Below are 13,067 nucleotides of genomic sequence, written 5' to 3'. Positions count from 1 at the left end.
TTGTTATTATAATACCTCAAATTACGATTGTGCGATTTTATAATGTTTTTTACCAAGAACATTTGTTATACACAATAACAAAAATACAGAAATTTTACGGAGAATCATCTCACGGAACATTACGCACAAAATATGTGTGATTTCCAAGCCGTTTTGTGCCGAAAGTTATAAAGCCATAAAAAGTTTATGGCTTTATCGAATGTTATTGCTAGGCGATATCAGAGTACAGAAATTTGCACATTATTTTTATTGAAAAAAACATGCTGTTAAAATCACAATGGACAAAACGATTACAAAGTAACTCGAAATTTATGACTGTTAATTATATTATTGAAAAATTAAACGACAAACACTTTTCGATAGTGGGAGTGATATTGTTCGTTTTTTCTTGATCAAAGTAACACATTTTGTATCATTCTGATTTGACGAGATTTCTAGTTTATGTTGTAAATTTTATTACATACATTTATCATGTATATTGTGTATGAAATTGTAATTATTTTATTCTTACATAAAATTATATAAAGCATAAATTGGCAAAGAATAAATTCATCAAAATAAAAAATAATATATTAATTAAATTAATGCCAGCATAATTTAAAACACTTTAAAAATGAGCAAGAATAAGAATTCTAAACAATCATCATTATATAGCCTGTAATATGTTATATGAGAATATTTATTATATATTGATTATCTTAATAATAAAAAAGATAAATTGAACTGAAGCGTTAAGTGACCGTGATCTGACTCACCGTTAAAGCAGCAGCAGAGTTGTCATCTTGTTGATCTACGAAGTTCATCTGCAAAGTTGATCTATAAAATACAATAATAAATTCAGATTAGAGAGCTGTGTTACAAATGATTAATATTTATAAAATAATTACTACAAATAATACGTATATTAAACTTTATATTCATTTCTCCATGCGTATATTATCCAAAAAATTATAATTAAAAAAAAAAAAATATTTAGATATTTAAAAAACAATACTATGTATACATACAAAATTTCTAATAATTATAAATATTAAATATTTTAAATACTTTATTAAAAGCCTTACTAAATCTTTTAAATATCTTATGTTTAACGACATTAAATTTAACGTCATTTAATTAATCAATAATTACTTATAGAAAGTTATGTTACTAATTACAATTTTGATTTAAAAAATATGCAGTTAGAAAATGAACGTGCAGAGAATCACACAAAAAAGAAACATTCACCAAACGAGCCAGCGTGGAAACATTGCGCATTTTCGACAAGTTTTAAAATATTAATATTTACTATGATATTTTACCTATTATAAAATAATACGTTTCTTGCGTTTTGAATTTGAATTTCCATAAATAAATTAATATCACACAACTTGTGCGTCTTCATTTTATAAACTTGTTAACGTTGTCTGAGATAAGAATTATTTTCGCGAAATTTTAATGAATTGAAATTAATTACTCTCTTAAATAACGCTAATAAAGCTGAAGATTTTGAGGATATAAAACAATAAAAAATATGATAGTAATTTATTTGTCAAAATTAAAATTATTTTGCAATGAATTTTCTAACGTGAAAAATATTTCGTGTTGTGTTCATTGTGGAGAGAGTAAGGCTTACCGTAGCGTTTGGGGATTGTTTACATCACGCTGTGTATGCATTCCATTTCTACACTATCTCTTTCTATTCATCATATGTTATCCTGTACTTCGCGTTACTCATGTATCTCTTCTGCGCATGTTATCTTCTAAGTCTGCGCAAGTCCTTTAAACAGTGATGCCAATTCGAGCTCGCTGGTACCATGGGTACCGTAGTGGAGGGGATACCCACCGTGTGCTCGCCGAGCCACACGGACATGTGACGTCAGCGATTTCGCTTGTGTGAGTATCCCCTCCATTACGGTACCCATGGTACCAGCGAGCTCGAATTGGCATCACTGTCTTTAAATATCGTGCGGTATCTTGCCCCTTAACTTAACAGTCGCACGGCGGCACTCGTACGAGTTCACACATCGAGTAATCCCTCCCCCCACTACCCTTACTACTTTCCCTTACAGTTTTCCGCCTTCCTCCCCCTTTTCTATCATTACCTGTTGCGTACATACTGTTCTGCGTAGAGTGCCGAACGCGTATTCCGTGCGACAAGCGATATTCGAGTTATACCTTTTTCCTCATACGATAAAATCGCGTCGGGAGTGTGTAAAATACCGTGTGATCGTCGTAATAAAATGCGTCATAATAAAAATCGGGAGTGCGTTATGCCGGCAATGGCGGATAGTTTCGCGCGAGTACGAAACGTCGTATTTCAGCGAATCTATAGATGAACGCATTTTTGCTGTATGACAAATATTGGGACACGATTTTTTTTGACTTTAGGCTTGGCTCGGGGGAGGGAAAGGTCGGTTTCAATCATAAAATCTCCACTACGGCAGGGCAATCTTCGGTTCTACGTGCAGCGCGCTAGTTGTACAGATAGCCGGACTCTCAAAGGTAGTCGAGGACGGCTACCGGAGTTAGTCAAACGCTACCGATTGCTTTTCAGATGTCTTGTATCTAGTCGGTTGATTGGATGACTAATCACCTCATCTTCTTCGAGCTTATCTTTGCCTTCTGTTTTGAGAGAATCGTGCCCCAATTGGTAAATGTGGTCGTCTGAAACGCGGACGGAATTCGCGCGTAACGTCGCAGCTTGGACAGTTCGGTTCGATTCGCCTGCGATGTCGGGAATGTCGTTTTAAGTATCGCGCGATTTTCGTATTCAGGTACGCATGCGAGCAATGCATGCGCCGCGAACGCGTGTGATTCAGTGTAAGTGCTTCGAAGGACCACTGAGAGGAGGAGGAGGCTCAGGAGGAGTATCGGGCGCCGGCGGAGCAACTTTACGGTAAGCAATAATTCATTTATTTGTTGAAAATATTGTACATTAAAATATTTGAAAGACAAAATATTTACATTAGTTAATATTTATCATTATTAAAATTTATTTGCATATTTTTTTATTTAAATAATTAAACTTTTTTAATAATTCTTTTATTACATATTTGCTTAGAAAACGAATTAAAAGTTCAATGTACTCAATATTTTTTATGATTTCACAAATATTTCATATTGTGAACGCTGCTATAATTTTGATTTATTTCGTGTTTTACAGATCAACTATGCAGATCAACAGAACGACAACTCCGCTGCTGCGCATCGATCGGTGAGTTAGTTTAATTTGTCTTTTATTATTAAGATAATGAATCAAATAATAGTGTGAAAATATATAGACGCGAGACACTTTGCAGGTCGTATAATTTTTATTGTCTTATAGTAATTATATCAAAATTTTATTCTCGTATTTTTTAAAAGTATTTTGAGTTGTACGTGCATTTGTTTTTAAAAGAACAAAGTACTTATTTTTTTAGTTAATTTATATTAAATTTAATTATGTGTTACCAATATTATTATATATATCCAGAAAAGATACATGTTATATTAGATTATAATTATAAAAATTATTAAAAAATATGTAACCTGCAAAATGCGTTGTACATTAAAAAAAAGCAAAGTGTTTCTAATTTTGATTTTGATTGAGCCCGAAATTGAAACAACTTTCATCAGCCTAATAGCCCTTTGAATCCATATATATTAAATATTAATCATATAATATTAAAAATATAATCATACACCAGAATACTTTGAATAAAATTATAAAAGGTACACTATTTCTTCGATTCATTATCTTAAAATGGATAGGCTAGGACTTAGATGCGTTGATGAATATTTAATCCTGGAATATTTCCTAAATGTATTTCATGATTGACAGATCAGAACAAAATATATTGAATTATTCAGAGAGTTTGTAGAATTTTTTGATGACAGAATTGAAAACAATTTTTATATGTTTATATATCTTTATTTAATAATGTATGCACAAGTTGTTAAAGATGGCCAAAAGTTGTCGAAAACAATGTGCATATATTACTGAACAAAGATGACTCTAAACATATAAAAATTGTTTTCAATTTTATTATAAAAATTATTACAAATTTTTTAAATAACCTAATATATTTTTATTCTAAATAATGTACTTATGTTTATATATTTATATATGTTTATATATTTATTTATATTTTTTTTATATGAGAAAAAAATAGAAGAAAAAAAATATTTAAAAAAAAAGATTATACATAAAATAAAAGATAAAACTTGTTAATACATGGAAAAAAAGTATTTGCTGCCGCAGTAAATTTTATATAAGCTATCATAGCAAAATTTCTTACAGTTGATTATTATTTGAACAGCAAAGAGATTTGTTATAGATAATAATTTTATTTACCGAAATTAATTTTGTTAAATCTGCAAATTATATTGCTAATATATAATAAGAAATTTATTTTTATCTTACTATCAAAATTTGTATTAATGGCGACAATTTCATTGCAATAGTAAAATAAATTTATTAAAAATAAATTATTTTGTTGTAACAGCAAAGTTTAACTTGTTTTCTCATCTCAAAAATTTGTCGATTTTTTGAACAAAACAGATTTGTTGCATATCGAATAATCTGTAAAAGTAGTTACAGTAGCAAAATTTTATCGCTAACATATTTAACATGCAATAGCAACATTTTATTGCGATAGCAAAATTCCTTTTCTGTGTGTAAATGTGTACTTTCATTTCTTCCTTTCCTACGGTAAGTGATTTATTTTTTTATATCTTTCCAGGATTAAATATTATAAATTGTCGTTGAAGAGCAAAAGAAAATTTTTAAATACATATGTACCACAAATGTATCACAAATTTAAATTAAAAATGAAAAAGAAAATTCTTTTACACAAACGTAAATATATTAATGAATTATGGTATATTTGAAATAATTTATCTAATAAAAAAAGAGTGCATTTTTTATTGACAATTTATTTACAATTTTGAAATATATATTTATATTCTTGCTATACGTCAATTTCTTCGCAATCTTTCCTAGTCTATCCATGCATCCGTGGTCCTATGGCTTAACACTAGATTTATCAAAGCGGTCAAAAAAAATGACCGGTTTATTCATTTTAGAATAATTATTTAAATTTATAATGTATTTTTTGAGATTTTTTTCTGTGACTTGTATTGCATTGTGTTAAATAATTAAATTGATTAATGTACTTTTTCTCTTTATCACCTTTTAAAAAGAAAGAAAAAAGAAATAAAAAATGGTATATGTTAATCGTCGGTAGTTCTAGTGTTGATCCCATGGTTGAGCGCGGAAATTCGAAATTCGTGGTCCCGTCGATGATGGTCGAGCACAGATCTCGAAACAACGTTGATACGATCGATCATTGAATAATGATCGACTATCAACAAAAATTTCGGACGCAACTAGCGGAAACTGAGCCGAGCTCTGCGCTAGCGTCCTGCGAAGAAACATCGAGACAGTCGCTCTCGGATTTTCGATGCAAATAGCGGTAACTGAGCTGAGCTCTGCGCTAAGCATCACTCGAAAAACGCCGAAGTCGGAATTCTCTCAAGTGAGAGATGTCATTTGCGTACCCAAAAATGCGTATAACGTGAAATTAAATTGATACTTGTAAATTAAATCGTTAATTGTTAAACCGTTATTTCTATCCGCGTTTCTCGGTTTATTTGATTTAGATGAGTTTTCAGATATTTAGATCTTTTATTAGATAGGATTTTCTATTAGATAGAATTGTTTTATTAGGCAGAATTTTTTGTTAGGTAAGATTAAACAATTTTATACAAATTTTATATTCTTTTTATTTCTTTGCATTGATAAATTTTGAAACTTCTGCTTTGACAGTGAGTAATTATAATTTGTCGGTGACAAAGATAATGACAAAACTTTGGGTGGGCAAACAGCAAGATTTTCTTTCGAAAAACGAAAAAAATTCTTGCGCAAATAAAGCATTATATTAGAAGCCGTTTAGATGTTTAAATGTATAGAGAATAACTTTCACAATCGAGATAGTAAAGTTTTCTGCAGTTTTGTGAGATACTTTGCTTTTTTCAAATAAAATCTTTTAAATTTTTTATAAATTTTTTTAAAATGTTTAAACGCCTTCATTGACTGAGACACTGTTATATTTAAACATTCTCTTTTTTTGTGTTAAGCGTTTTAATTTTTATAAATTTTTTCTATAACAATATACAACTGTACGATAAAATTCCGTCAAATGTATTTTTATTTTTTGCTTCTTTTATATAACATATTTATAAAACTATTCTCACATATTTGCTGTTTCACGTTAAACTTTGCATGAAAATAACATAATTAAAACAAAAAAATAGTAAAACTGTCTTGTGTAATTTACTTAAAATTAATTATTTTTTAATAGTCTGTTCAACTGCTAAAATAAGAATTTTTTAATGAAATTTCAAGAAAGTTTCTTTGTAAAAAAACGAACAACTCTTTGCAAAAAATTTAGCGTATATAAAATTAATATTTTTAATCGAATGCTGAATATGTAAAAATTGCTCAAAAAACGTTTGCTGATAGCTGTGTAGTGTATTAGAGTACTATATATACTTAATTTTCAAATGTAACATGGGCATACATTAAATGGTAACATCAAAAAATATATGCAGTTATGTAGTTTCAACTCTAAAATAAATGCAAGTTTTTCTTTGCATATCAATTTGCTAATTACATGCGTATCGCATGAAACGAATCAATTGGTATAAAGAAAACACATAGTTGCTTTCAAGAAAAAATATGTAATTTGCAACATGCAACTGCATACTTTTTTTTAAAACCAATGTGTTTTCTTTATACCAATTCATTTGTCTCATTATTTTGTGCATAAAAGTATTAAGTTAACATTCTCAAAAACTGAATGTTTTACAAGATATTTTATATTTTATGTCAAAATACAAAATAATTTACAAGCCTTATAACTCAAAAAGTACTTAATAAAAAATAACTTTATTATAGTGTTTTAAAAAGCTCTGGACACCAGCTATTAGATTTTGAAATAAAAAATAGGGGTTTCTATTTAAAAAATTCGATTTGATCTTCAAATGACCTTGAAGGTCAAGGTCAAGGTGAAATTGAAAATCACCATCCAATGTCCCCCTCTGAACCCAACAACTTTTGTAAGGGTTATTTTCGGATTAGTGGCTCCCCTGACGAGATATTCAGGTGCGTAATTTAAAATGGGACATCCTGTATAATATTAACGCGCCCGCACATAACATGTATGCTCCGCACAAAGTTCTTGCATCTCAATCATTCTAATTAATTATACCAATCCGGAAAAATTGCCACAAAAACTAATCGATGCTATTTGACAAATATAATTCTGACTGCTGAGAAATAAAGGACGAAATCGGAACAATAATAAACGATGCGGATAATAAATGGATTTTCAATTAATCGAACGGATCGAATGAATGCCAAAACATGCGGATAGAGATATTTCCTCTTTTAGGGCCGATTGTTCTCCCTTTTGGTAGACTTTACCTCTTAGTTATCTAAAATAAGTATCAGTAAATATCAGTAACTGTTGTTCTATCTGTTGATAAAGTTTACCTACGGGTTAAATTGTTATTACCAAGAGATAATTTTACTCGGTATTCCAACCACCGAGTAAGGATTACTGATATTTATTTTAGGTAACTGAGAGAGGTGAAGTCTACCAAGAAGTTGGAATAATCCGCCCTCAATCCAACAATATACAAAGGAAGGTTGTGTGTACCCATCGCGTGTCATCTACTCCGAAAAAGTCTCGCAACAAACTCAAAGAAAAGGCTGTCAAAGTGGCAGCTGGCGAATTTATGTGTAATCAAGATCATCCAAGACCCGCCCTGGCGCGGATAACGAGAATAAATTTTCATTTCACGTGTCGGTGAGTTTCTTGCGGTCGAGTGATCCTCTATGGGTAACCCCCGGGGTGCAAATTACCCCGCAATATGTTGCCGATTGGGCCGACGGGCGAAGTCGCAAATCGATACAGGGGCAAGGAAGGTAGCTGGAAATGCCGCGTATCGCCCTCAAACGTACGAATTAAATCTCGGTCGGCGTCCCGTCAACGAAAAGTGAGCGCGCGTGGAAAAGCGACGAGAAACGTGAAGGAGAAAGAGAGCGAGCGAGCAAGCAAGCGATTCCCGTTACGTCCCTGCAAATGAAATTTGAGCTGACTCTCCATCCCCGCATTCCTACTTTCGATCGCTCTCTCGAATTCTGAAGTGACTTTACTGCCGGCACTAATCACTTCACTGCGAAACGATTTACTGATTTATCGTTTAATTTTGCGGAGATGGCTTCCCGATGCCGCTCCGACCGGGAAATCGTGCACATATGTAAAATCCCGAACACGGACACACCAAGCGATTCTAGGATCGTACGCTGTGATTAAAGGTCCTTTACTATAACAGTGATCGACAACAATGAAATTCCGCGAGTTTACTAGTGGCGTAATCGCACAGCAGACTTTACGTGCGTCGCATATTAACGCGTTCAACGCACATTTCGGCATATCATTTCGAATGCGCGGTAGAGTTTAAAAAAATATTGCATACACACTCAAGTGTTATGAGGGAAATACTTAAAAAGTTTCGCGTCTTAGATCGCAGTCGTTTAGGAAAATCAATTTTTTTTCACAATGTAGGCGGAGCAAGTTTTAGGCAGGTTAAATATGAGTTCACCGATAAGAGTCTATTACATTTTCGGAGACGATAAGCACCCACAAGTTAACAACAATTCCATATATTAAGTGCACTTTTGGGCACAAATCATGTCTCTTCATAAAAAAAATTCGGGAATGATCATCTCGGCATTTTATTAAACCTTGCGAGTTAATGAGATTGTTTTCGTCGCGCTATTACTTACATGTGCTCTATATCCTTCTCTCTCTTTCTTATGTGTATCCGCGCACGCACATTCTTTTCCCCTATTCCTTTCAAATCATACGTGTTATTGTCGGCGCGACCTTGTCCTTGCTCCTGTATTTATTATTTGCACGTGTTATTATTCGCACGGCAGTACTTAAGCGGGGTAAACCGTTCGGCACGTTATCCTCTCCAATATCTCTATTCTTGCTATTCTTCTAATATAATTATCTTTTGCAATTATAATTTTATTTGTTGAAAATAATTTTGCTAAATATTCAAATATCATTTCGATCATATCGTTATTACACAATAGAACATTAATTTTTATTTTGCCATTAAAATTTGTATCAGCAGTAACAATTCTGTTGCAACAGAAAAATACATTTTCTTAGAAATAAATTATTTTGTTGTAACAGCATTAATGTGTGTTTTCGATTAGATATGCTTCGTAAAATTTTTCTATTCTTTCAATAAAATAGATTTTTCTGATTTATCAAATAACCTGAAAAAGTAATTGCACGCAATTAGCAATAACGATTTTGCTGCGATAACAAAATTCTTTTTCTTTTCCGTGTTGATATATACTTTTATTTCTCTCTCCTTCCTTCAACGATAAGTTGTTTATCTTTTTACATCTTTCCAGGATTACATATTGTATAAATTGGCGTAGAAAAGCAAAAATAAAACAATTTTGAAATACATATGTATGTACTAGAAACATAAATTAAAAATGAAAAGAATTTGTTTTACACAAACATAAATTAATAAATGTGATGGTATATTCAAAATAATTTATTTAATAACAGAGAGGAGAAGCGGAAAATTTTTAAATATATTTATTCACGTTAATTTCTTCCTAATCTTTCCTAGTCTACCCATGTATCTGTGGTCCCATGGTTTAATTGATCCCATGGTCGAGCACGGAAATTCGAAATTCGTAATCCCATCGATGATGGTCGAGCACGGATCTCGAAACAACGTTGATAACGATCAACGATTGAATAATGGTCGAGTATCAACACAAATTTCGGACGCAACTAACGGAGACTGAGCTGAGCTCTGCGCTAGCATCCTGCGAGAAATGCTGTTGCTCTCGGATTTTGGAGCAAATAGCGGTAACTGAAAGCTGAGCTCTGCGCTAAGGATGTCGCGAAAAATTTCCAAACAATCCCGCAAAAAACTTTCAAACGGTTTCGCGGAAAACTCCTAAACAATCCCGCAAAAAATTCTCTCTAGAATTTTTCTCTGCTGAGAGATATGATTTGCGCACACAAGTGTATATAACGCGAAGTTCAATCTAATTTTCGGATTCTTGTACTTTTATTTTTATCCGCACTTTTCGATCTCGGTAGATCTTATCAGTTTATTTCATTCGTATGAGATGTTTAGATTTTCTATTAGATAGGATTTTCTATTAAGTAGAATTTTTTATTCGATAGAATTTTCTTTTAGATAGAGTTTCTAGTTAGGTAGAATTTATAAGAATAGCTGAAATTTATACTAATCAACCTGAAATATTTTATTTTGTTTTGTTCGCTTTTCTATATGGCATACAATTGATTAAAATAATTTTAAGATGCTTTCAATTAGCCAGATAATAATTCATAAAATCTTTAAAAATGGATAACTATTTTCTTCACTATGTGTGTTCACATAAGATGTATAAATTTATACACATTTTTGTAAATAATAATGGTAATTTATTATATAATCTAACTGGCTAAAATTTTTCTAGAAAAATTTTGCTTTTTTTAATATGAGAATTATTTAGCCCATAATTAATAAGTCGTAATGCAAAGAACAAAAATAAAAGTATTTTTTTCTAAAAATATTTAAGAGTACATTTTTCAGACAATATTGTAACTTTTATATAGGTACAAGAAAGTAATAATATATTGCAAAAAATTTTTTTAACATGTTGGATATAAAAATAAAATTATGATACTAAAAAACTATTAAATACTAATATTTAAAAAAATGTCAATTTTATATTTCATCAGAAAGAAGAATTTTATTATTAAAATATTTGTTACTTGTTTTAATATAAAATAAGAATATTTTATTTTTGTATCTTTTCAATAATAGATTAATATTACTCAAAAGTGACAAAAACTGATTATATTTATATTTTATAATTATTAGAGACTTAGGCAGGATCCACAAGTATCTATTTGTTTAAAAAACATGACAAAAATAACAATATATTTTTTAGTTACTACTAGCGGAAATCAGTATTTCACATTTTTAATTTTTCCTCTTGACATAAATATCAACCCGTCAATCTAAGTGTATTTATGATCCAAGAAATGGTGTCATTTCAATCGCATACGTTTCTGGTTTTTCAAAATCGAAAGGACGACTGGATAAATATTCTATCAAAAAATGGCACGTTACAGAATTACTAATGCGATCACTGATAGCAAATTTTGTTGCTGGCATGCGTTGCACCACACGTCTGACTTTTAGCATTTTTTGCAATTCTTTTACGCGCGCTATTTGTTTTATAGATATGAGACATTCCAGCGCACATCTCATTCTTTTCGTTTCATTATAATTCTATTTGTCATGCAAGTGCAATTTGCTTTCATAGATTATTGCATTATCATGTAAGATTTAATTATGTTTTATTCGTACACGATTGAAAATACGCGATCGCGCTCAGCATTCAAAAACAATGCACATGACGGAAAAATAGAAAACAGATTGCAGTAAACCAAAATAAACGACAACCAGTAAAATAGAAATATGCTTTCTCTACGTCGCAAACGCTGCATTATCAACCGCACAGTTACTTTCTCATAAAGTGTTTCTTCAGAACGTAGAACGCAAGCGCTTTTCAAATAATTGCGTGCTTTATTCATGTTAAAAATATATAACAAGTGCAGATTTTTATTTGGAATGCCAATTATAGTGATGGATGATTACTGGAAATGATGAAACGCGCGATGAAACTGTCAGTCAGCTTAGCAATAACACAGCGAATTTATGATAAATCGTAATTTCCTTCATGTACGTTTTCAAAATTATTTGGCAACTCGATAATATACTTGCATATATAATGATTTCTTATAGTATATCTAAAAAACAGTATTTCTTTTATTAAATATATTTCAATAAATCTAAAAAAAATTACATATGTGTGTGTGTGTGTGTACTACAGATAAAAATGTAATACGTAATCACAGTAAGTCGTCCAGTCATCATCGTTATCAATAATAACCTGGTATCTCCATTTGATAGTAGATAGCCACAAAAATGCTAGACTGTAGTATATGTGTGTGTATGAATTTTTTTTTAGATTTATTAAAATAAAAACTGCATACTAGAATAATAAACTATCGAAAGAATTATAAAACAAGTTTATATCTATATATCGGCATAAAAAAGAAGATTTTAATTAAACAGCGTACTTATTTTTGTACAAAATAACGCAACTGTATAAATTCAGATTTAAATCAATGAAAGAGTACGATAATTCAGAAATGCACAAGTCGAGTGGATTATACCGTTATCGTGCAAAATTCAGAAAATAGGGCATTTGCGCGCAGACGGGATATGTGTTGCAGGTTATACGCGTCTCGTAAATTACATAGAGAGGAGCAATATTATCGTGTGGGGTCTGAAACACACACGCAGACGCAAGACGACGGAATCGTTCTTTACACTCTCGGACGCCTGGACCGAGCCTTTTTCCATAGAGCTCACGTCGAGGATCAGCGAGAGGGCTTAAACGGTGTTTTACGGTGCTCTGTTGAAGATCCTGCAAGAATTATCCCAGAAACCCTGCAGATGTCACGCGAATTTGGCCGAAAGGTTTCCCCGCGAAACTTCCCTCGTGAATAATATCGTGGAATTTTCGTGGAACACGGCGCGATTTTGGCAAACGCGGAGGCATCTTTGTTTTTGGAATAATTCGCATCCTTTGTGCAATCTCAATATTCTGCTAGAAACTAGTAGTGTTGAATAGATAGAAAATTTTTGTAAAATAACTGATAACTTTGATAATAAAAAAATAAAAACGATCCAAAGCTGCATTTTGAAGGATCTCCGCAGGATGACTAGGGAGTCCCTTATACTGACGCGTTTCGAATTCAATAATGGCCGAGAGAATATTTTCCAAAGGTTTCCGGTTCTCCACGTACGAGTCCTTACGAGTCATCGCGCGACACTTCTCGACGTCTACCAACTTGCCTCGAAAACGCGTCTTTACCGCGGTACGAATGCGAGCCGGGCCAATTTACATAATCTCG

At 31.7% G+C, this 13,067-nt stretch overlaps 1 protein-coding gene across 19 annotated transcripts in view; it reads right to left on the bottom strand.

Annotated features, from left to right (window-relative positions):
• LOC105671809 (very long chain fatty acid elongase AAEL008004-like) overlaps window positions 1-13,067 on the bottom strand; it is a 334,136-nt gene that overhangs the window by 27,790 nt on the left and 293,279 nt on the right. For 17 of the 19 annotated variants that reach the window (XM_067356999.1, XM_067356996.1, XM_067357004.1 and 14 more), the window contains one exon: window positions 756-816. In XM_067356999.1, coding sequence (XP_067213100.1) covers window positions 756-816 — 61 coding nt within the window. Of the gene's footprint in view, window positions 1-755; window positions 817-1,615; window positions 1,672-13,067 lie in introns of those variants that run through there. The other 2 variants (XM_067357007.1, XM_067357010.1) reach the window with 1 other exon arrangement.

This window comes from Linepithema humile, chromosome 6 (genome assembly GCF_040581485.1).
Source record: "Linepithema humile isolate Giens D197 chromosome 6, Lhum_UNIL_v1.0, whole genome shotgun sequence".
Taxonomy (NCBI): Eukaryota; Metazoa; Arthropoda; class Insecta; order Hymenoptera; family Formicidae; genus Linepithema; species Linepithema humile.
Note: the sequence above shows the minus strand (reverse complement) of the source record. Positions and strands in the feature narration are given on the sequence as shown.